The sequence below is a fragment of the Terrapene carolina genome, unplaced genomic scaffold (genome assembly GCF_002925995.2).
Source record: "Terrapene carolina triunguis isolate 2854851 unplaced genomic scaffold, T_m_triunguis-2.0 Scaffold89, whole genome shotgun sequence".
In the NCBI taxonomy this organism is placed as follows: domain Eukaryota; kingdom Metazoa; phylum Chordata; order Testudines; family Emydidae; genus Terrapene; species Terrapene triunguis.
In genome coordinates, this window is record NW_020664440.1 from 5704808 (window position 1) to 5730422 (window position 25615).

The 25615-nt window shown below is 45.7% G+C and overlaps 1 protein-coding gene across 1 annotated transcript in view; it reads right to left on the minus strand.

Moving 5' to 3' along the window:
* LRIG1 (leucine rich repeats and immunoglobulin like domains 1) overlaps positions 1–25615 on the minus strand; it is a 132938-nt gene that overhangs the window by 8125 nt on the left and 99198 nt on the right. The window contains exons 8-14 of the mRNA XM_024211419.3: positions 21928–22071; positions 17498–17578; positions 7797–7868; positions 6287–6358; positions 3382–3545; positions 1144–1464; positions 418–699 (exon numbers count right to left, since the gene is read on the minus strand). Of these exons, the coding sequence (XP_024067187.2) occupies positions 418–699; positions 1144–1464; positions 3382–3545; positions 6287–6358; positions 7797–7868; positions 17498–17578; positions 21928–22071 (1136 nt within the window). The remainder of the gene's footprint in view (positions 1–417; positions 700–1143; positions 1465–3381; positions 3546–6286; positions 6359–7796; positions 7869–17497; positions 17579–21927; positions 22072–25615) is intronic.

The following is a 25615-nucleotide window of genomic DNA, read 5'->3' on the forward strand; positions in this document are numbered from 1 at the left end:
AGTTCTGCTTTAGTTTTCTTTCCATATCCTACACAAGAAACCCATGCCCCAGGCTAATCGTCTCCCACTTTGGAGGAGGAATAACAGCTGTCACAAACCAATAACTTGTAGGGCAGGGAGGCAGAGTTCAGTTTCCTCCTGCATATTTCTCTTTGGCAGGGGAGGCAAACAGCATGGCCTAACGGGTTTCTCCTATAGAAGAAGGCTGACTTCCAACAGAAACAGGACTATTTTCTCACGTATCTGGGTCCTTTCGTAGTACCCATAACCTACCGACGTCACCCCAACCCCATTGTCCCATGAGTATGGCTATGCCTTCTGACAACTCAAGCATTCCCTTCTAAAACCCATTTTGGAAACTCAAAATGGTTCCTCTGCCTGCCCTGCCCGGACCCCCAAGGAAGCAAAGCTTCTTACCTAGTACAGTCAGGGTGGCGTTGGCCAGCACGGAGCCCGCAGAGTTCTGCGCCGTGCAGCTGTAAACGCCCATGTCCTCTATCTTCACATCCATGATGAAGAAGACGTCATCGTCTGGCATGACGTGCATGCGGCGCTCTCGGGCTGCTGGGAAGTCGGTGCCTCCGTCCTTCTGCCAAGCAATTTGTGGGATGGGGAAGCCATTGGCCGCACATTCCAACCGTGCTGTCATCCCTGTCCGGCTGGTGATGTCGTGGGGGGTTTTGATAAATGAAGGCAACACTGTGAAGGGAAGAGGGGGCGGAGGGGTAGAGTGACAAACAGCCTTAGGGAAATGAGACCTACCTTCCTGATACCTGAAAACCCCCCGTTAAACTAATTTTACTTGCTTCTGGGATCAGTCTTCAGGCTATGAAACAAATAAAAACCATCCTCCCTCTAAAGGGAAATGTTATTCGAGATTTCCCCTCATTCTAGTCCTGTCAGACTTTCATTGCTGCGGCCAGAGACCCTACTGGAGCGGCTGAAACCAATGGGATGAGGCCTGTGCTTAGCGATGACTCGCGTGCTTGAAGTTAAGCATGTACTTAAGTGCCTGGCCAGAACGGGCTCATCACAGCAGGTGTGCGCCTATAATACGGGGCCTCCCAACACTCCAGGGGATACGTATGGCTGGATGACCTTTTTACCTACAAGAAAAGAATCTGACCCCAGCCTGGCGCTCACCGTTAACAGTGAGCCGGGCCTTGTTGGAGTAGGTGGAGCCAAAGTGGTTGGTGATGATGCACTGGTAGCGCCCCTCGTGGGCGAAGGTGACGTGCCGCAGGTGCAGGATGGTGGTGTACTCCGTCACCTCGCCGTTCTTGGCCCGCGCATGGGCAAAGTTCTCGATCTCGGCGTTGTGCAGGACCTCGTTGTCCTTCTTCCAGGCAAATGTCATAGGGGAGCTGCTGCTGCTTGCGGCCGAGCAGGTGAAGCGGATATCCTTGCCGAGAACGGCCATGGTCGTCTCCGGCTGAATAATAATCTGGGGTTTGGGGAAATCGTCTGAAAAACAAATGACAGCGGCTCAGCCCTGAACTAGGACACTGTGACCTCTGTTCCCGGTCACAATCCTTGCCATTTTCACCTACAATATTATTTTAGCAGCGGATGCAGAGTGAGTCTAGATTTCATTAACAATGAGTACATTTAACTGGAGGAATTGACATGTCTACACATTTGTCTTTATGTACTGTCGATGGGAAGATAAATGATCTCTATGCAATAGAGTATCTGCCTGCTCTTGCAAAATGCTTAGTTTGTAGGGGCAGGCACCATGTTTTCAGAGTGTATGCGTGCCTGCGTGTAGTGCCTAATGCAATGAGGTGCTACCAGAATACTTACACCACTCCTGGACAAAGTATCAATTCAAACAATAAGAGCAAATCTGAGGTTCAACTTCAAGAGTAAGTTGCAGCCCCTAAGATTTCACCTCTAAACCACCCCTCCCTCAAGCTCTTGCATTAACCTGAAGTGGAGGGTGAAGAGGGTTAAAGTCACTGTTGCAACTGACAAGCACTCACAAGCAGGGGCATGATGGTACGAGATGTCTATGCACAGCAGCTGTATTTGCCTGTCACCCTTCCAAAGCGGAGGCCTGCGTATGCACCCCTCTGCCCTGGGTGACTGTTGGTTTTAGCAGAGTTCCAAGCAGTGTGGTTTATTAGATTTCGACAAACAGTGTAACTGACTATTGGAGTAACGTTTAATTAAACAGCGATGCCTCTGGAGCTGGGGAGGACTGGTGGCTGGATGGCCTGGCAGTCATCTGAGATGTAAAGCTGTCCTTATGTTAGAAAGGTTGATTTTGCAACTTTGTGATGACCTGCCAGGGGGACAGAGCATTTGAAAACTCGTCTCTTCTCCTTTCAGACTGAAACAACCACCCCAACAAGCCCATTCAGAGGCAGGCCATCTCCGCTCTAATGCCATGTGTGTTAAGCATGTGTGTGTATATTTGTGCTCATCTGGATGTGGCTGGAACGTGGGGTGAACTTTCACCAATGAGACGTGCGAGTTATGCTTTCAGCTGAGGAAAGAGAACTTTCAAAAGCTGCTCTCCATAAACGAGCACTGCAAAGAAGTAAGACTAAAATCCCCATCAGTTAACAGGACACACCACACCGAGAGGTTTCAAAACCCGTGCCCTGGTTAGTTTCAAAGGAGGAAAGCAACCGTGACTTTGGCCCATTCTCCTACCACCGCTTTCTCTTGATCACTTTTAATTGTTCCCGATTAAAAGCTAGGTTGTGTGTGTGTGTTCAGCTGGTCTGCATTTGCCGGGCTGCTTTGCAGCCACACTTGGACGTAGCGGCAGCGAGCAGCTGGATGAAAGGAAAGCAGTAGTTCTGATCCAAGCAAATAAAAATTAATCACAGACACACAAATGCAAATTTTAGCAATTGGCTGTTTCAGATTTAATGGATGAAACATCCATAAAAAGAGCTTATATTTAAAGACCTCTCCCGCCACAATTTTTTTTAAAACCTTTTGTTCTTACGATTGAGGGGCAGCAATGGGGGGGGGAAGGGGGAGGGGAAATCCCAAAGCCAACAACCCACGCTCACAGTGCTATCACTCTGTGTGTGCAAATCCACAGCTGAAATCCTGCCCATATTAGCTCTCTAGGACCGGAGCTGTCTTCCTATAACTGTTATAACTGAACCAACTGTTAGTCCCCTTTGATTGAATACTCAGAGCGCCTTGTAAAGGAATACACTAGATGCAAGCAATGTGATGTGTGGTTTTGGTGGGAAATAAATTGTAGCCAGTGACTAATTTTTAAAATGTAGGCTTGGGTTGGCTTTGATGACACAAAACCCCCACCAGCCCCAACATAATCACACAGTCTAGCAGTAAAAGGAAATTTTGGCCGAAATGAGACCTGCCGTTCACACAGCCTCACACCCAGACCCCACTTACCACACACAAAACTTTCTGTGGGCACGGCAAAAATGCTCTTGCTCTTGAGCGACTCGGGATGGGCACAGGTGGCTACCACAAAGGGCTGCTGCTCCTTCTCGGCTAACCACGGCGGCAACCATTTCAGCTGGCAATCGCACAGGAAGCTGTCGCTGTTTATGTGGCTGGAGGGAAACAGAAACGAAAGCGCCCGCTTGTGACCCTTGCAAGGAAACGCTGCAAAGCTCAGAGCCCTTTAAAGCCACTCGACAGTCCTCCCTTTCCCTCAGCACGAGCACAAAGGGAGAGGATGGCTGTTGGGCTAAATACATCACACTTGTATAGCACCTTTCCTCTCCCTCCCTCCCGAAAAATCTCCTAACACTTTATAAACATTAATTAACCCTTGCAACAACCCTGAGAGGCTGGCAAGTGGTGATTTACAGTTAGGTAAACCGAGGCAGAGAGCTCTCAATGGAAGCAAGGAGCCGAAATACACTTGGGGATCTGGACCTGAGTAACCTTACCAAGGAGGCATGTATCAGGGGCAGAGTCAGGCCTGGAGCCCAGGAGTCCTGAACCCCGCTTGTATAATTCCTACACATGCACCTTCTCTGCCAAAAGACTTTATCGATTGACTGCAAGGTTCAATCGCTGAATGTTGAACGCGTTCTGTGAAGCTCTCTACTTACAACCATTAGTAACCTATTTGGCCAATGCTAATCTTTAGTGCATTTCCGATACAGTCCAAGCCAACATAGAATCATAGAATATCAGGGTTGGAAGGGACCTCAGGAGGTCATCTAGTCCAACCCCCTGCTCAAAGCAGGACCAATTCCCAACTAAATCATCCCAGCCAGGGCTTTGTCAAGCTGGGCCGTAAAAACCTCCAAGGAAGGAGACTCCACCACCTCCCTAGGTAACGCGTTCCAGTGCTTCACCACCCTCCTAGTGAAATAGTGTTTCCTAATATCCAACCTAGACCTCCCCCACTGCAACTTGAGACCATTGCTCCTTGTTCTGTCATCTGCCACCATTGAGAACAGCCGAGTTCCATCCTCTTTGGAACCCCCTTTCAGGTAGTTGTAGGCTGCTATCAAATCCCCCCTCATTCTTCTCTTCTGGAGACTAAACAATCCCAGTTCCCTCAGCCTCTCCTCATAAGTCATGCTCTCCAGACCCCTAATCATTTTTGTTGCCCTCCGCTGGACTCTTTCCAATTTTTCCACATCCTTCTTGTAGTGGGGGGCCCAAAACTGGACACAGTACTCCAGATGAGGCCTCACCAATGTCGAATAAAGGGGAACGATCACGTCCCTCGATCTGCTGGCAATGCCCCTACTTATACAGCCCAAAATGCCGTTAGCCTTCTTGGCAACAAGAGCACACTGTTGACTCATATCCAGCTTCTCGTCCACTGTGACCCCTAGGTCCTTTTCTGCAGAACTGCTACCTAGCCATTCGGTCCCTAGTCTGTAGCTGTGCATGGGATTCTTCCGTCCTAAGTGCAGGACTCTGCACTTGTCCTTGTTGAACCTCATCAGGTTTCTTTTGGCCCAATCCTCTAATTTGTCTAGGTCCCTCTGTATCCGATCCCTACCCTCTAGTGTATCTACCACGCCTCCTAGTTTAGTGTCATCGGCAAACTTGCTGAGAGTGCAGTCCACTCTGATAACACATGTCTCTTTCCCTCTTTTGTTTGTGCACTTATTTGTTTGTGCACCAGTACGACTAAGGGGTTCAGAAGGCACGTGCTCAGCTCAGTGAATTGTGATACACAGGGGAGGGGAGGACAAACAAATCACTGGTTTTGTATACGTCCAACAAAAACAGTGACTAATTCAAACAACAACAAACATTTCTCAGCATTCTCCTGGGAATTTAGTGGCTACTGTTAAGAAGAAATCTTAGAATTCAGAAGATACTTCACCTGTGTAACTAGCTGAAGGCCATCAAAGATGGAGCCATAAGCTAACTAGACACAATCACTTCAAACTCTGCAGAACTACTTTAGTAAAGCTAAGCCTGGGTTTTATGTGTTGATGTGAGATGTTCTCTACATAATTTTTAAAACACGCCAGGCCAAATTCTCTGCTGGTTTAACTTGTCACGGCCCTAAAACCAATGGTGCTCTGAAAATGTACATCGGCAGAGAACTTGGCCCTGGTGTTGGTTTAGGAACCTCTTACAAAGCACCGCGTAGACAAGTGACCATTAAAGTTCCCCCTCTACAGTATATCATAAAACAGCAATTTTTAGGCAAAGGCATTTCTATGAAACTTCACTATCAGTGAAGAAGCGATACAGGTTTGACTTAAAGGAGTAGCACCAAAGGTCAAGCAGAGGTCGTGAACCACACATTAACTATACAGCGACTGGGGGCAGGATCTGAGATCATCAAATATTACAGCTTAACCTTTAGAACACTGTGAGATGACGATATGCATCCGTGTGTATGTATAGAACAAGGGATAGTCCTAGCAGTGAGCAAAAGAAGCAGTTCTGATAACACAGCCACGTTTTTACAGCTGACACTAGATGATGTATGTCTCAAGTCCACTGACATGTCAGCACGATTTTGCAGACTCTAAACACAGGCATAACAGAAATGCAGGTCGGCCACCAGGAATTAAATAGAGCACTGTGTAAGAACAAGAGATGGCTAACAGAACTGGGTTTTCTGAGCGGAGATGGATAATTGCACACATGCTACCCACGGTTACGATGATCGAATTTCACTCACTACTAAGCGTGAGATGTGTCTGGACATCTGCTCAAGTGTAAAAATAACCTGTAGGGAAGGTTGAGAGAGAGGGGGAAATTGTTTCCAATGGCATGTTATACATATGACCAGTGTGGTACGACTCACGTACAGTATGAGAAAGATCAGTGCTGGCTTAATGGTACATATGGTCCAAATACTTACAGTTGCTTCAGGTTCTTCATCTTAGCAAAAGCCTCTGGTTGGACAGACCTGATTGCATTGTCCCTGAGGTTCCTGCAGAATAAAACCAGAGGCACTTTTTAAAAAAATTAATGCGCCAGTAACATCGAGAGACCAACATCTTTTCTCCAAGCTAAATAGCGGAACACACATTTTATGGGATGCAAGCTCCATATTCAGAGAGCGCACGATGGTTTGTATTTGTACTATTGCGGATCTATGCTATACAAAACACTTGTTAACTCTGAGCTAAGGCTGCTAGACTGCACAGCCCACCAATACAAGCCACAAGAAGCAAAGAAACGAGCAACTAACCATTCAGCGCCTCATCTACACTTTACCATCTCAGCCTAGACTACCTCCACCAGTCATTGCTCACACACATCTACATATCTCCACCCTCTTCTTGAGCACCCAGCAGGCAGCCTTGACTTCCAAGCAGGTTTATTGGTCATGGACCAAATTCTCAGCAGCTGGAAATCTGTGTTGTTCCATTACCTTGAAAACAGTTATCCTGAACAAGAGGACTATATCCATCTATGTGTTTAATTCTAAATGTGCCAAAGGGACATATAGCTGAGAAGATATTAGAACATGTTTGGGGGGAACATGCTTGTTCAGGTTTTCTAAAGCTGGTTTGAGGAAAAGGGGGCAAACATTTCCAAAAAGGAGTATTTTTAAATGCTTCCCTTTGCAGAAGTCCATCAATATTTTACTAAAAAAACACTTGTCCTTTGAAGAGGGATTATGCCAAAGTTTGGACTCTAAACTCAGTCACTAAAGTGTGAAACAATAGGAGTTTAGTGTTGCTTTAAGTGCAAATCTCAGTACAACGGCAACCACAGGCATTACTGACCCCTCCAAAACACACTTTCTCCTCACTGTTTGTTTTGGTGCCAGTGGCCTAAGAGTCAACATGATCAGCATCCAATAAATCACACAGAGCAACAAAATATTTACACCTGGCTGAATTCGTAAGAGGAAACTAATGATGAATCGCTGCTAGAGGCATCGGCCCTGGGAGGAGGCGGGAAGAACTGCTTAGCTATAGCCAAATTGGTGTCCTGCAAACAGCTCAGAAAGTGGTTATACTGAATGAGAGGTTTTGTTTCTGCATCGGAAGCTCGGCATTTTCAACATGTCTCGTCACGGCGTTTGGAGGAATGCTGAATGGGGCAGCGACAGCCAGGTCTGAAACACGGCTTCGCTGCAAACAACCTGCAGAGTAACTGTGTTTTGAGTCAAGGAGATATTTATCCCAATACAAATCAAAAAATTAAGGGCATGCAAATTTGCCATATGTTCTGTAACTTTGTTCCTGGCACAAAGAAAGGCCAAAGTTGAAGCTGACTTATAATGAGAAGGAAGCAGCTGGCCCTCACAAATGGGCCGGCTTCTCAGTTTACAAAGACGCTATTAAATTGCTAGCAGACCTCCTCAGCCATTTTTGGCAGGCCCCGTTCCAAACAGCAAAGGATGGTGGGTTACTCACAGGTGCTCCAGGGCCTCCAGGCCTGAGAACGCTTTCTTGGCCACTGACTTGATCTTGTTTCCAAACAGAGTTCTGCAGTTTCCAAACATCCAGTGCCAGATAAACAGAAAGAAAAGGCAAAAGAAAAGAACACAATTAGCGTGACTGTATCTGATAAAGTGTCCAGTGTAAGGCACTAGAAATCTGAACTGCACAGAGATTAAGGGGCTGAAGCGTGCACGTCTTCCCCTCCTGAAATTAAATACTTTTATCTGTATTACAATTTAATAGTGATGACAGTATGAAACGGAATGCGCCCTATCACATCAAGAGGCAGGTTTGCGATGGTACTTGGAAATTGGCTTGTTGAGTAACAGAAGGCCCCCTGTATTCTGCGATGGCTGGTTGTGGACAGAATTAAGTGCAATGCCAGTTTAACAAGGTATTGGACTATCGCTGCAACACTTTCCACTTCTCACCTTTAGTAGAAGAGGAATAATTTATTCACTGCTGTTTGTCCTATAGGACAAGCTGAACTTCAGCACACATTCAGGAGTTGCAAGATCTTTAAAGGGGGCAGGTTTCTTTATGCATGTTTGTAAAGTGCCTAATACAACAGGGTCCTGAACAAAGCATCACTTGGCGAGCCCTGTCCCAAGGGACAATGAATATGTTTTCAAACTTCCATGAACGACCAGCATTCCTGTGGATCTCCATTCAGTGCTAATAAGCAGGAGATGATTTGTGTTCTTTGCAGAACACTGCCAATTATGATGCTCATAGCACAATCTGATATTTACAAAGTACCAATTTTCTATAAATATTCACAATTGGCAATTATCAGTAGGATTTCAACAATTTCCATCCCACCATCAACCTCAGCCTGGACCAGTCCACACAAGAGAGCCACTTCCTGGACACTACAGTGCAAATAAGCAATGGTCACATAAACACCACCCTATACGGGAAACCTACTGACCGCTATACTTACCTACGAGCCTCCAGCTTTCATCCAGACCACATACACGATCCATTGTCTACAGCCAAGCTCTAAGATACAACTGCATTTGCTCCATTCCTCAGACAGAGACAAACACCTACAGGATCTCTATCAAGCGTTCTTAAAACTACAATACCCACCTGGTGAAATGAAGAAACAGACTGACAGAACCTTAAGGGTACCCAGTAGTCACCTACTACAGGACAGGCCCAACAAAGAAAGTAACAGAACGCCACTAGCCGTCACCTTCAGCCCCCAACTAAAACCTCTCCAGTGCATCATCTAGGATCTACAACCTATCCTGAAGAATGATCCCTCATTCTCACAGATCTTGGGAGACAGGCCAGTCCTCACTTACAGCCAGCTCTCCAACCTGAAGCAAATATTCACCAGCAACTACACACCACAGAACAAAAACACTAACTCAGGAACCAATCCCTGCAACAAACCCCGTTGCCAACTCTGTCCGCATATCTATTCAAGGGACTCCATCATAGGACCTAACCACATCAGCCACACCATCAGGGGCTCGTTCAACTGCACATCTATCAATGTGATATATATGCCACCATGTGCCAGCAATGCCCCTCTGCCATGTACACTGGCCAAACCAGACTGTCTCTATGCAAAAGAATAAATGGACACAAATCAGACATCAAGAACTGTAACATTCAAAAACCAGTAGGAGATCACTTTGATCTCCCTGGACACTCAATAACAGACTTAAAAGTAGCAATTCTTCAACAAAAAATACTTCAAAAACAGACTTCAATGAGAAACTGCAGAACTAGAATTAATTTGCAAACTGGACACCATCAAATTAGGTCTGAATAAAGACTAGGAGTGGATGGGTCACTACAAAAAGTAATTTTTCCTCTGCTGATACTCACACCTTCTTGTCAACTGTTGGAAATGGGCGACATCCACCTTGATTGCATTTGCCTCATTAGCACTACAAAAGTAATTTTCCCTCTCTTGATGTTCACCCCTTCTTGTCAACTGTTGAGAATAGGCTACTTCCACCTTAATTGAATTGGCCTCGTTAACACTGACCCCCCCTCCCCCACTTGGTAAAGCAACTCCCATCATTTCATGTGCTGGAATATATACTGCTTACTGTATTTTTCACTCCATGCATCAGATGAAATGGGTTTTAGCCCACGAAAGCTTATGCCCAAATAAATTTGTTAGTCACTAAGGTGCCACAAGGACTCCTCGTTGATTTGCTGATACAGACTAACACAGCTACAACTCTGAAATCAGTAGAAGGGTTCACCTAAAAAACTGAATGCCTTTAATAAACATCAGTAAAGGTCAATATTTAGAAGGTTTCTTCCAAGCTCTTGTTATGCAAGGTACATCTTTCAGATACACCTTTTATTATAGTTTGGTTCTCAACTGCATCCAATCCAGCTGATTATTGATTGGTCAGCTGAAAAGTCTGGCAAACTCAGGTAATTTGCAGGGAGTTGGCATGAGGAGTTCCAGAAAACAATCTTCAAAATGTGTTTGGGTAGTTCTGAAGAAATCCCATCAAGTGGTGCAAATAGCACCCTGGAGACCCCAGACCATTTAGCGGATAACACTATATAAAACTGATGGCACACTGGAAATATGCAAAAATTAGAGCTCACTGCACTGGCTGGGTGATTAAGCAAGAAGACAGAATAAACTGCAGCGATGCAATTACTTGGAGTGAAATCTGCAGGTCTTGCAACAGCCTGAGTACAGAACCGTGCATGGTTTGAGGATACAGAATCCACCACTGTAATGGTGGGCAGGGAATGGCGCAGCCAACCCTCCAACCCCTGGACTGGCGTGCAGGTCATGACCCTTTCTGTACCCATACACAGAGGTCTGTGGCCCCTGGAACCATGAATCATGGACACAGTAGAGTTTGAATGGCAATCTGTTGGAGGACAGAGGCAAGCCCCCTGTTCCTTAGGGCCAGTGAGTGAGTTCTTGAGAGTGTTGGTTTGCTTTGGCTGGCTGGTTTGTTTTCTCTGTTTTCAGTTTGCAGAGACTAGTATGGGGGCAGGGTGCTGTGAGAGATGCAGAGCCGCTGATCCCAGTGGAGTCGTCCCTAACCAGCGGGGCTATGAAGGCAGCCAAGCGGCCAGCCAGCAGCACAGGAGCCAGCAAACAGAGCTGAAAACAGGGACTTTGAATGGGAATTTGGGGGAGGGGAAGTAGCTCCGACAGCTACAGAAGCAGCAGTGGTAGCGACCCAAGGAATGGAAGAGGCAACAAGATGATTAGATGCGGAAGCTGCAGGATGTACATTATTCTGGAGCAGGCACCTGAAAGGTGCTTCGTTTGAGTGAGGTGCTGCCTGATAGATCTGATGGAAGAGAAGATGCAGGTAGAAACTGTGGTTGAGTTTTGAAGGGGATCTAAATGGATAACAGAGGGGAGAAGAGAGGAGGCTGAAGGGAAAACTCAAGATTTGCGGATGCAAGCTTAACTGGAGAACTCCAAGAGTAGACTGGTGGATGGGGAAAGCAGACAGAGGAAGCATGCGACCCTGAGAACAAGGTGGGGGAAAAGACAGGCTAGCAAAGGAGAAACAGAGCTGAGGAACAGGTTAATCAAATTGAGAAATGAAGAGGCGCTGCAGGCAGTACCAGAAGGTAGGAGGACAAGGAAGAAGAGAAGAGCAGATAGTCCTACAAGAGGGAAAGAGTTAATGGAGACAGCCAGAGTTCAGAGCCCCAGGAGGCTAGAGGGTGACTCACAGAAGGTTGCAAGTGAGAACAGAAGAGATTAAAGATAATCTATGCATGGCCCAACACCTAACCGAGCACTTGGCCTAAATTTTTAATAAGGGTAATGAGGAGCTTTAGGGTAGTGGCAGGGTGACTAATGGGAACAAGGACGTGGAAGTAGAAATGACCGCATCCCAGATAGCAGTCAAATTCAGATACATCTCTACCCCGATATAATGTGACCCAATATAACACGAATTCGGATACAACGCGGTAAAGCAGTGCTCCGGGGGGGGGGGGCTGTGCACTCCGGCGGATCAAAGCAAGTTCGATATAATGCGTTAAGATTCTTTTGGCTCCCGAGGACAGCGTTATATCGGGGTAGAGGTGTAGTTTAATGAGACCAAATTGGGGGCCCAGATAATCTCTATCCAAGAATATTAAAGGAACTGGGACATGAAATTGCCAGCCCAAAAGCAAGTATTTTTAATGAATCTGTAAACTTGGAGGTCATATCTGATGACTGGAGAATTGCTAATATAGTACCTATTTTGAAGAAAAGAAAAAAATGATCCCATAAGCTACAGGCCCGTTCGTTTTACCTCAATTGCATGCAAGGTCTTGGAACAAATTTTGCAGAGAAAGTAGATAAGGAAATAGAGGTAAATGGTAATTGGGATAAAATACAACGTGGTTTTACAGAAGGTAGATTATGCCAGACCAATCTGATCTCTTTCTTTGAGAAAATAACTGATTTTCTAGATAAAGGAACTGCAGTAAGGCATTTGATACAGTTCCACATGAGAAATTATTAATTAAATTGGAAAAGATGGGGATTAATATGAGAATCAAAAGGTGGATAAAGAACTGGTTAAAGGGGAGACTACAACGGGTCATATTGAAAGGTGAACTGTCAGGCTGGAAGGAGGTTACTAGTGGAGTTCCTGAAAGATCAATCTTGGGACCAATCTTATTTAACATTTTCATCACAGACCCTTGCACAAAAAGTGGGAGTGTGCTAATAAAATTTGCAGATGACAGAGTTGGGTGGTGTTGCCAATACAAAGGAGGACTGGAATATCATACAAGATTTGGATGACCTTGAAAACTGGAGTAATAGAAATGGGATGAAATTTAATAGTGCAAAGTGTAAGGTCATGCACTTAGGAACGAACAACAAGAATTTTGGGTAAATAAATTGGGGACATTTCAGTTAAAAGTGACAGAGGAGAAAAAAGACCTGTGTTTGTTGTTTGATCACAGAATGACTATGAGCCACCAACGTGATGCGACCATGAAAAGGTTAATGCAATCCTAGGTTGCCTCAGGGGAGGTGTTTCCAGTAGAGATAGGGAAGTATTACTACCGTTATACAAGGCACTGGTGAGACCTCATCTGGAATACTGTGTCAGTTCTGGTCTCCCATGTTTGAGAGATTAATTCAAACTGGAACAGGTGCAGAGAAGGGCTACCAGAATGATCAGCGGAATGGAGAACTTACTTTTACAAGAGGAGACTTAAGGGGCTTGGCTCGTTTAGCCTAACCAAATGAAAGCTGAGGGGAGATATGACTGCTCTCTATACTTCAGAGGGATAAATAGCAGGGAGGGAGAGGAGTTATTTAAGTGAAGGGCCAACACTGGCACAAGAACAAATGGGCATCAACTGGCCATCAACTAGTTTAGGCTCGAAATTAGATGAAGTTTCTAACCATCAGAGGAATGAAGTTCTGGAACAGCCTTCCAAGGGGAGCAGTGGGGGCAAAAAACCTAACTGGCTTCAAAACTGAGTTTGATAAGTTTATGGAGGGGATAGTATGATGAGATTCCCTTCAATGGCATGTAGCCAATAGGACTGCTATCTTCAGCGACCAGTGATGGGACACTTGATGGGGAGTCCCTGGTGTTTGGCTGTTGGGTCTTGCCAAGATGCTCAGGGTCTAACTGATCATCATATTTGGGGTCCGGAAGGAATTTCTCCCTGGGTTTGATTGACAGAGACCCTGGGGGGAGAGGGGGGGTTGTTTTTTTCTGCAGCATGGGGCACGGATCACTTGCTGGTTTGAACTAGAGTAAATGGAGGAGTCTCTTTGTAACTTGAAGTCTTTAAATCATGATTTGAAGCCTTCAGTAGCTCAGCCAGAGGTCAGGGGTCTATCACAGGAGTGGGTGGGTGAGGTTCTGTGGCCTGCAATGTGCAGGAGGTCAGACTGGATGATCACAATGGTTCTTTCAGGCCTTAAAGTCTATGAATAACATCCTTACAGAGCAAATGCAGCTAATGATAGTTTACAACAATGATTTAAAACGGAAAAACGACACGCAACTAGCCAAAACTATGTTATCCTCCAAACCACGCACCTCCTCAGCTCACTAGTTCATGCCTTCCCCGTTCCAGGGCCCCAACAATGGGTAATCTTGTCTCCTCCTATGTGAGATATCCCATAATTCTTTTCTACTACAGGCACGCCAGCAAGAGTTGGCTATTGTCATCCAGTTTAATGGTAAATTTCTGTGTCACACAGTTAATGGAAAACCAATTACTGTTCTTAGTCTTTCTCTGTACAACACGTACAACTACAAAGCAGAACCAAACCTTAGGTTTCTGGCAAAATTATTTCCCATCTTCCACAGGGAAACAAACAAACACACACACACAAACACATACACACCCTTTATGGTCAAAATTAGTTTAGCATAAAACCATAGTTGCATCTTCAGAGAGTTTGAGGCCATTCCCTAGATTGTCTTTTCTTCTTTTTTTAAAAATATTTTTATTAGAAGAATAAGGACAGCTGCCATAGACTGTCCCTAGTGGCTGATAAAAGGCACACTCATTTGCAAGCCACTTTGCAGAAGTTCCTATGTGGTGAAAATATTTCATAATCTTTATTGAGTTCCTTGGATTAGGAACAATCCATCAGAATTGAGATGCTAGTGTTCAAAATGAGGTTGACCCCTTAGTTAGGTCATTTTGGAGAATCCTGCTCACCATTTATAGTGACTCTTGGTCCTCTAAAAATCGGAGGTGGAGATTTTTACCCACCTTTACATATATAGTGTATATGTGTGTGCGCGCGCGCGTGTGCTGTTTATATGCAACTATTGTATGTGCATCTAACTGGATGCAACTATTCTGCATAGCCATGTACATGAGAAATCCATAGAAAAGTTGTAATAAGAAGCTGGTGTACACTCCTGCAAACTCTCAAATACATATTCCTATTTCCTTACAGACTCTAGATAACCACTTTTCTGATTATGAAATGATTATAACCCAGTGACCCTCTCCAAAGGGATCTGGTATTTTGGAATGGGAGCACCGTGGCATGCAGCCCTGCAATCAGCCAGCTTGCTGCAAGTGAAGAAATGCTCTCCCACTGTCAAGCGAGTTGGCAACAGTACCTCCACACGGCCATTAAAGTAGTATAACGACACCATGCACAAGCAGTTCATTAGAAAGTAGCATTTTTCCCCTTTGCCAGCTTTGCACCTGCACGAAGGTCTTTAAGTGAGTGAGCCATCAAAAAACGGTTAAATTTAGCAGCTTGAATAATTAGGAAACTGGTGGCTCCCCAGCGACTCCACTGATGCTTTTTATGCTTCAGTGGTTCTCGGCTCCCTTTTCTGAGGCAATGTTTTAATTTAGCCCTGCCTTCTCCATTCTGGAGAGCTTCATCTATAATTCAGGGAAGGCTACAGTGACTCTCCCCCGCCCCCCCAATTTAACACCTTCATTATGCTGAACAACAGCCTCATGGCTAAATCCTTTCCAAGACTAATCCATGCCAGATCAAAGGGGAGCAGCTTTTAAGGCAATCTCCACAGAGCTGTGATTATTAATTCATTGGAAGGTTTCCTCTGAAGTGCCATTTATTTTTTTGTATGCTAATGCCTTTAAAGCCTATTGACGGGTTAAAGGGGGGACGGGGAAGGGGGGGGGGCTATACCAGACAGTTCAACACTTAGCACACAGGCCAGTATTTTTTTTTTAAAGTTTGGGAGTAGGAATGACACTTAATTGAAGCCCCGAGACAAAATTCAAACTCCCGGCTTGAGTGATGATGAACGAAATTAGGCCCTTTTGAGTTGAAAGGCCGCGAATGTGACCAAAATGCCTCAAGAAAGGCAGCTAGATTATCTGCACATTATGAGCATGTTTCCTTTACATTTTACATTACATTTTAACGCAAACTGGATAATCCAAGCAGAGACCCAATAATCTGTCCATCCCTTCACCCACATGTAACCCCCAATCCAGCAACATTCACATGACTTCTCTGCCACAGCCCCTCCGCTGTGACTCCCTCCACTCCCATCCCTTCTTCCACACTGACTCCTTTGGCCCCTTTTGAGGCCTTAACCTTTCTTATCGCCTAACCCCGACACCTGCATCCCCAGCAGCAGCTGCTCTACTCCAGCTCCTGTGCCAATGCCTCTGAAGGAAGCCCACCGACCATGAAGACTTCCTCCGCTACAGGACTCTTCTCTGTTCCTACTGTTCTACCATCTTCCCTGCCAAGCGTGCAGCCTTCCCACTCTCATCTACTCCCTTGCCCACAATCCCATCCACGACAATACGCCCTTTGACTCCCTCCTTGAACTTTCCCACTGCCCCCACGTGACTCCTACCACATATAGGATGTCACCAGCTTCTTCCGATAAAAGGAAACTATCACCAAGACCAGCCAAGAAGTTCCCTCACCCACCACTGGCATCTCCTCCATGCTTTCTCCAGTGACTGAATTTCCTGTCTGCCCGCCTCATCTCTAACCAGTATTCACCCGCCTCCTTATCTCCAGCACTCCTGTTCTCAACCCCTCCCTCACCATCTGGTTCATTCTACACTCTGGTCTTTCCCCATCCTCGCCCACCTGCATCTCCAACTACCCCGCCTCCCCTTCTCCTTTAAATTGATCAAATTCCTTCTACACCCACGATGGCAAGTCCCTCTTCTCCAACCCCATCTTAGGTCCCAACCACTCCACTGAAGCCTCTCTCCCAAACAGCTCTAATGACAGAGTGACAATGCACCACCTGCTGAGATTCATACCAGCCACCTACCATCAAACAGGCATGTCAGCATGTCAAGACCCTGGCATGTCAGCATCAGAGACAGTGATGAAGGAGGTGAAAACTCAAAACAGAGGCAAGAAATAAGAATTAAAAGAGACTCCCATTGTCAGAAACTTGCCCGACAGGATTGATTATAGATAGCTGATTTCAAATATCCTTCTCCATGCAATCCCTCCAAAGGGAAAAGGAACAATGTAACAAGCAGCTCGGACACTTAGCAATTCGGAAATCAACAGTGGGCTGAATACCTGCCAAGCTCGAGCCACCTACAAATAGCTGCAATATATATTTTGTTGCACATTCCTCTCAAACAGAATCAGTTTTCTTTTTATCCCTTTGGCAGTTCTGGCCCAATACAGATGCTTATCATTACCACCCACATGAGCTCTAAAAAGTAATCACAAGATCACTCGTAAATCAAACTGCACAAAGACTGCATCACTAATGAAACTGGTGGGTCATATCCCGAAGGAAAAAAAAAAAAACCAGCAGCAAAACCCTTAAGAGACAGATGTTTGTCCAATTCACTTAGACTCTGAAGTGTAAGATGTATTAAGCCTAACCCTGAGATTTTCTCTTGTTTATTATTGCCTTTTGATTAGAGGCTGAGCATCACTCCGCGATTTTGTGAAAGGAAGCTTTTTCCCTTGAGTTTTGTGGACAAAGTGTAACTGAAGTGTGCTAAATCTGACAGAGAACAAATCCATGTGCTTGTCTCTACCACCATTAAGTGAGTGAATATTCAACTGCTCTAACAGCATGGGGTTCTATGAATCGAAAACATGTGCTCCTAGGAATGGCGTTTACTCCCATTTAGTGAGTCAGGGGGCTGTCATGTCTCAGACTTTCTTCAGATTTTTCCCTGTTCCCAAACCCTCCCCACCCACCCCCACCCCCTTCACGTAAGGAGCTCAACAAAACTTCTAAAGCTGGGCTACTCACAGCTTGCTTAGGTTTTCGAGGCCTGTAAAAGCCCCATTGGTGTCTTCTATTGTGCCTGAAATCTCGTTATGGTCCAGGTCCCTGGGGAGAAGACAAAAGAAAGCTCACAATCAATTTCTCAGTCCTGGGCTCGCCATTAAAGAACTAAAGGAAAAAGTTTGGGAACAGCTTACCAAGAGCTTCCCATTCTGTCCTTGCTGTACATCACTGTGATCTGTAAGCCTGGCACTGCAGCGAAGCAGACTTTGTTTGAGCAGAGCCAACTACTTTTATATGACTTTTCTTGCACTAAAGAAAGTAACTGATGCTTTCCAATCTGATCCCCTTTGCCACTTTAAAAGTGACCTGCAGTGGAGTTTTAAAATCTGGGTTTATGCTCTTTTCTAATTCTTTGTGCTATATGAAGAAGTCCCGGAGGGGAAAAGTTCCCCTCAAACAAAGAGCAGCTTGTTCTGCCTTTTAAAACAACAAAAAACAGGGGTCATAAGAATGGTCAGATGCAAGGTCCATTTAGTTGAGTATTGTTTTAAACAGTGGCTAGTACCCAATCCTCTGGAGGAAGGTGTAAGAATTGCACAGTACACAGATGTGGGCTAATCTGTGCTCCATGTTAGGTCTCATCTCATCCTGATGTCTAAGGGCTTGGCTACACTCGGGACCTGGCAGCGCTGTGAAGCGCGAGTGTAGTCGCGCCGCCAGCGCTGCGAGCGAACGTGCAGCGCTGCAGGCGCGGATTACCCGGGCGCTTTACAGCGCTGCACTCGCTGCACTCAGGGGGGTGTTTTCACACCCCTGAGCGCAGCAAGTTGCAGCGCTGTACAGCGCCAGTGTAGCCAAAGCCTAACAGTCAGATACACGGGCTTAAGCCATGAAACATGAGGCTTAATAGACTTTCCAGAATTCTGTTATAATTAGTGTGGTAACTCTGGATTTTCTTGTCATCCATATAACTGTTCAGTCCCTTTTTGAATCCTGTTACATGGATCTTAATAAAAACAAGCAAACCAGAAACCACCAAAGATTTTTAAAGAATCTCCAGGCAGTAGAGTGCCTTTCAGCAGACAGAACTTTAGAATTTCTAATGTTCTTTTTAAAAATAAAATAAAATAAAAATAAACACACATTTTAGGCCTTTTAACAGGGAAGGCAAAAAAACCACAAAACAACCCCCAGTCCGCCATAAATCCATTATTTTCTTTGCACCTTAAAAGATTATTAGAACAGCAAGCGTTTCAATGGGGTTTCTTTTTCTTTTAATTTGTGCGTTACACATTAACACATGATATGAGAACAGAAGAATACCATAGCTCGGTACCAAGACTTCCTCAGCCGGGCCAGGACTGATTTTTTGCCACAGGTACCCAAATTAACTGCAGTCTTTGTTGCTAGCAATCATTTCTTGGGCTTTTCAACATGAACTAAGGTTGTGAAAAGAAATGGCCCACGGACACAATGCCCATTTCTCAGCTGGCGTCATTCTCAGACCCGAGTCCCATGTCTCAGCGTGACACTGGCCCAGGCAGCGTCATAGTGGCTGGCAGTATGATCTGTGGATAGACCCATGCCAAGCGGATGGCAGAATAACAATGCAGTAGGGTGTGGGCGCAAACAATGCTCCAGTGGCAGTCGGAACAGAGAAGTGAGAACAGAGAAGAGAGGCAGGGCCTGGGAGACTCGCCACGGTGCATTGCAAGATGTTGGGAGGACAGTGTTCTATAAATTGGATTATAAACATTTCACGTTTTAGGGGCCACGTGTTTTAATTCCTGCCAGTTTCACACTGTACATCAACTAACCCGCCTGCTTGCAACTTAGGTTCTCTTTTCTGGGACACATGAATAAACCCTCTATTCCTGGAGATTTGTCCTGAGGCCAATTCCACCCCATCCAGCCCTGCCACAGTACTTGGGACCACTAGCCTCCTGGCCTTTCACAGTATGAGAGGAGACAGGAGGGAGGTGTTGAGAATGTTTGAGATCTCTGGCACATACTTTTATTGAGTGAGTGTCACAGGGTGTTTTCTTAAAAAGGGAAAAGAAAATAGCCTGGCTTGTCGCGAGGCTTGTTCTCCTACAGGAAGCTGAAAGCCTTAGTGTTGGAGGGGGACGGGGGGGGGACGGGGGACGGGGGGAGATGTGGTGTTTTTTTCAAATGGACAAAAAAAATAGAGAGCGTGGGTATTCTGGCCTGGCTCTCTTTGTATTCAACTCCTCTTCTCTCCCAGCCCCTGTTGCCAATTTCCTATTGTTTCTGGCTGGCTGAGCCTGAATGCTTGCTGCCTTGTTAATCATTATGCTGTGAGGTCCCCAGGCCTGACCTCTGTTTGAATAGCTCCACATTTCAGCAGTTTCACACCCACCAAAGACTCGTCAACAATAGGCCATAATTAAAGCATGCTCGGGTCTTTATCACCAGGTGCAGGACCCAATAGCCTTCCTCTTTATTCAATTAGAGCTCACTCTCTCTCCCCTTGCACTGGACACAAAAGAGGCTCTGCATTTGCTGCAAAGGGCACGGATCTACCCTTTCCCGCTCCCCTATTTTTTCTTTGGGAAGCCTTTAGTCCCTGCCCTGACAGCTGCCTGGGAGAAGGCCCTCTCTGAATGCCAGTGGTTGAAAGGCGTAGGCTTAAGAAGAAAAAAAATAAAATAAAAAGAATCACTTTTCAGTCACTTCCTCCCGTGTGAAACTCAATAAAAGAATAAATAAGATGTGTCCAGTACAGTAAGCAGGGAAGGGAAAGCGCCTCTGTTCTGACTTCCTTTTCATTAATCGAAACATAATGGGGCTCAGTGAAGGGGAATAAAAGTACCACGCTGTATTTCTTTTTAAAAACCAGACTAAAAATCCAATGAACACAACTGGCCTTGAAGGTTGAGCTGTTAAACCCGTCATGGCAGCTGAGATGAAAGAACCGTGCAGGCCAGAGCCTCGGTTGGTCCAAACGGAAGGAGCGTCCCTGAGGACACTGGAACAAGCTGTCCAGGGAAGTGGTGGGTTCTTCCTCTCAAGACTAGCTGCCTTTCTGGTAGATACGCTTTAGTCCTACACAAGTTACTGGACAGCGGCGACATTCCATGGCTCGCATCACGCGGGAGGTCAGACTAGAGGATCTAATGGTCCCTACTGGCCTTAAAATCCAGGAAACTAGGACGATGAATCCATTTACACCAGCTTGAGGATCAGGGCCAGACTGCTCTTTTCCAATGCCACATTGTTCGATGCTTATACTTTGTTCTGCCCTTGTCTGGTCAACTTACAGGAATACTCCCTGAACCGTACGTCATCAGCTAAACAGGACAGAACAATGACTCGAAGGGTCATTTCCCATGCTAGGCCAGGGCACTTTGAAGCTCTCTCTTTATAACATGGCAGTTGATTTTTCCCCCCCGGCTTGTGTTATAGATAGGGAGTCAAATCGACACTAAGTTTCACAACCAAAAAGGGGCCCCTTTTCCCCCCAACATCGGGCCCGAGTCTGCTCCCACGGAAGTCAAAGGGAAGATTCCCAGTGACTTTAATGGGATTGGGACTCACAAGAAATGCAGGCTGCCACCGTCAAATTGGCTAATCAGGCAATTCTTCTCCATCTCATGCTGACTAGTCAGCATGTCACTTGCAGCATCCATTGTCTTGTCACTTTTATTGTCTGGGCCCAAGGCTAAGTGCAGCTTTGTGTACGATTCTCCTCCATGTCAGCAAGCCGTCATCTCTCTAGCCCTGACTGAACCTCATTGGTTTTGCCAGTCAGTCAGGCTTTCAGTGTTATTTTAGGATAGATTTTTATATTACATTATTGGTTAATAAGAGGGGGAAAGGAAAACATGTAAAAACACTTGGGCGATGGAAAGATTCTTCTTCATGTGTATTGGATTTACAGTGGAACCTAAACTGGTTTCTTAAGATTCAGTCCTTTTATGAGGTGCTTCAACTAACACTGAACCAGATGCACAGCCCCATCGAACTCAAAGGACAGTATGGAAAATGCTGCTGTTAGAGCTCTGCCAGGCCTAAATCTGAAAGGGGAACCACAAAAACATCTAATGAATCTAAAATAGGCAACTCATGAAAAATTTTGCTCCCTGACCAGCAAAGAAATCCATCTTATCCAAGTGCAGAGCTATCAACTAATTCTGAATACTAATAATTTTACTCTGCACTTTTAAAGCTCCTTTCAGGCTAGGATCTGACACAAACATTCACTAGTCCAGCACTGATGATAAAGGATACATACGGATCCCTTCCCTCCTCAACACTGAAATACTTCTGGGGTGAAACACAACAGCTGCTTAACAGCGCACAGGAACACTTAGGAGAATTTAAAACTGTAAAGTAAGGAAGAATGCTGCATCTAAATGCAGAGGGAGATTTGGGGAGGGGGGTGTGAGTGTGAGAGAGAGAAAAGCGGAGGGAGCAGCCAGGTAACTTACAGAACACGCAGGTTTTTGAGTCCTTTGAAAGCTCCCTCTGCGATATGGTTGATGGAATTGTGGCTGAGTCGCAGTATATGCAGTCCTCCCAGGTCTGCCAAGCTCCCCTCATCCAGTCTGGTTAGATTGTTATAGGACAATATTCTAAAGAGAAAACCAAACAGAAATCCAATCACTCTACCCGGCATTGCCTGAGCCGCTCTACAATATCCATGTTGTCTCCAGACACATCTATGTCTCACCTGCAGCTCCTATATAAAACAGTTACCGTAGGGAGGCAGAACAGGTTAGTTAGGTGAAAACCAGGGCAGCAGTTTGCAAATATCACCAAGGGGAGAGGGGATGACCTGGAGCATAACAATGAGGTAGAGCAGATCAGGTAGTGCTAAGTGTAAGTCAATCTCTGGTTATGATTCTATGACACACAGCCATCACCATCAAACCCAGTTGGGCCCAATCTCTCCTCCCAGCTGGACTCAAAGAAATAAGAGTAGAGACGATCACCCTTCCCTCCTCGCTTTGAGGCTGCAAGATGCTGACACCTTCGGAAAGGAGGATTCTGAAATCGATGCAGATTCTTTGCATGGCCCTGGCTGTTGCATCTTCACTCACTTCTGCGAGGGGAGCCCCAGGCGGCTAGGTGTGGGTGTCTCCACCGCTTGCCCGCCAGTCGAAAGCGCAGGCCAGAGCAATTGCACCCACATAGCAACTCAACGTTTAGCAATGCACGTTTTAATATTTCCCCTTTGTGCAAATTAAAGGTCACCCATCACAGCCCTCCTCCAGTCCCTCTGCCCTTTATCTCAGAGTGCAAAGCATGCCGGAGATCCCCTAGACTAACAGCAGTGATCAACACTGGAGGGCTTTCATCCGTCCTTTTCCCATCGCATGTGCTCGGTCTGGCTTTTTTTTTAATACTGCTCCCGTGCCATTCTGTAGCTGGTACTAAGAAAAGCTAACAGGCAGCCAGTGCAAGGGAGTCAAGGAAGCTCCTTGGACCAGCCAACCGGAGGAAAAGTGGGGGAACGCTGCTAGCAATCAGCAACTCCTCAGGCAATGAATAGCCCCACCCTTATAGGAAAATGCTACAGCATTGCCACAAACACCACAGCACTGCTACTGCACAGGGGCTGTGACAACTGGCCAATCAAGGACTGTTCTGGTGAGGGAATTCCCTGGTGGTATACACAGGCAAAGCCATCACTTGCTAGCCCAAGGAGCAGAGTGCATGGCTGGTTTTAGTCAGATTTTCCCTGGGCTCAGGCTACTCCCAGTTGCTGGAGTGGCCCTTTGGGACTGCTGGCAGTTGGGTACAAATCAGAGTAGCCTCTGGGCTGCTCTAAGTTGCCCTGGTGACTAAATAAGGCCCAGCATTGGGGTGGGAGTGCACAAGTGTTTGGCACCGACCCAAGCTGAGCAGGACTAGAAAGTTAGCCCACAGGGTGGGTGACTCAGGAGTTCAAGACCCAATGGAAGTCACTGGAACTTGTGATCCTAAGTCACTTAGGCACCTTTGAAAATCTCACCCATTTTGCTCTGGCCAAATACTGAAGCCCTTTGTAATATAGGCAATGAAAACAATCTCTCAACTCTTTCCAAACCTCCAGATTCCTCGTATAGCCCTGCCTCTTAACCAGCCCACTTAAAAATGTGTCTAGGGCACACATGAAAGTCATTGCACAAGCCAAAACCTAAGTCAAAACAGACATACATTCTTAAGCACCGCAAGTGTCATTTACTTGGCAAATGAGCCGTCTGTCTTTTAAATGTGTGAGCAGGAAGGCGTTGGAAGAAATTCAGCAGAGATTAATGCGTTTCAAAAAGGCATAGGACAACATACTTTAGTTTCTAAAGAAGCTGTAGTGTTAGTTATGAAGAACTGGCAGCTGATCAAAATTATGTCCTCACCTGTGATTAAAGAATTTGGCTTAACCCTCCCCCTGACACACACACACAAAAACCCACTGCTAGAAAGTAATCCTAAACCTGACTAGGGAAAAAAAACAGTTCCCTTTGATATTACCCAGAAGGGTTTCTGCTAGGATCGGTAAAGGCATGTTCCCTCCAGATTTTCCCGACGTCACTTGAAGATGGACAGCAGCAAGCTTTAGAATATCTTTGGGTATGGTGCAATCAGCCGGAGAGTTTCAGATGCTCAGCACCTGGTCCTCAGCATGCTCATATCTCAGCCTCCCGCTCACAGAACAGGCTGGTTTACAAAACAGCTCATTTTCCTCCTCAGTACTTGACATGAGCTAGGTTGCGAGAGAAGCAGGCAGGTCTGCACTGCTTGCCCTACATTGCTGTCACTCTACCAGTGAGAAACTATTAGCATTCTGCTTCTGCAGCGTGATATTTTGGAACAGCCTGTCTAAATAGCTCTTCTCGGCTGGTGTCAAGCTGGGTGTGTGGAGCAGAGAGCAGAGGGAGTGATGGTACCCTGTTAGACAGCCAGAAGTTCTATTTCTGATTTACATTTGAGTACGTTACATTTTCCCTGAGGTCTCATTCCCATGAAATCAAACTGTGGATAATGGGCTTCATTTTTTTTTTTTTTTTTTTAAAAAGGTCCCAGTCTAGCTCCCCATTTTTATTTGGTGTATTTATACTAGCATTTTAGGTCTGAAAGTGGGGGTTTATTCTACTATGTAGATGTCCAAGTACCTGATTTGCTGGCACAACCAAGCATTTAAGACACCTCCCCGGTGGCATAAGTTTTCCTTTCTTTGACATCTTCTATACCAGTCCAAATGCTTGGGCTATATTTCCTCCCAACCAGAAGATGGAGACAAACACAAACAACCTTTTATTGGCATCATACTCCGCTTCCCTCCCATGAAAGAGTCTACCCATCTCAGGGGCTTCGGTTGAGTCTACAAAAATGTAGACAGAAAACATTCTCTGATAACTGAAAATCAACAGCTTTAACAATAACAAACAAAATCTGAAGGAGACTCTTCCAATAAGGCCTGAAGCTATGTCTGCAAAACCCTGTAATATTTTGCAAAGTGGTGTGCTAATGTCCAGGTGGCCACCTTACAAATCTAAACCAAATATGGTTCCCCCCACTTTCAGAACCAATCCCATTCAGACCGAGCATGTCTTAATGGCCCTGGCACCTTTTCCTCAGCAGCAATGTAGGCCACTGGTCATTTAGGGGGGAGGGATAGCACAGTGGTTTGAGCATTAGCCTGCTAAACCCAGGTTTGTGAGTTCAATCCTTGAGGGGGCCACTTAGGGATCTGGGGCAAAATCAGTACTTGGTCCTGCTAGTGAAGCCAGGGGGCTGGACTCAATGACCTTTCGAGGTCCCTTCCAGTTCTAGGAGATCGGATATCTCCATATATTATTTCCTTAATCTCCTTCCAGATCCATGACTTGGCTGACGACAGTGTTCTCCTTAGTGCAGTATCAATACCCTCGGTGACTCCAAATTTGGCAATTCTGCCCCGCTAGAGCTACACTTCCCTAGACATGTCCAGAGAATGAAGACTTCCTTCCCTTTGATTCTTTAGGTTTGAGCAGGATGTGGGTGAGGCAATGTGCTGACTCTCAGAGAAGGCCATTGGGCCTCAGCTTTGAAGTCTGGGAAAATTCTTAGCACCATCCTGAGTTAGTGAAATACAGTAACTCCTCACTTGAAGTCCTCCGGGTTAACGTTGTTTGGATGTTAAGTTGCTGATCAATT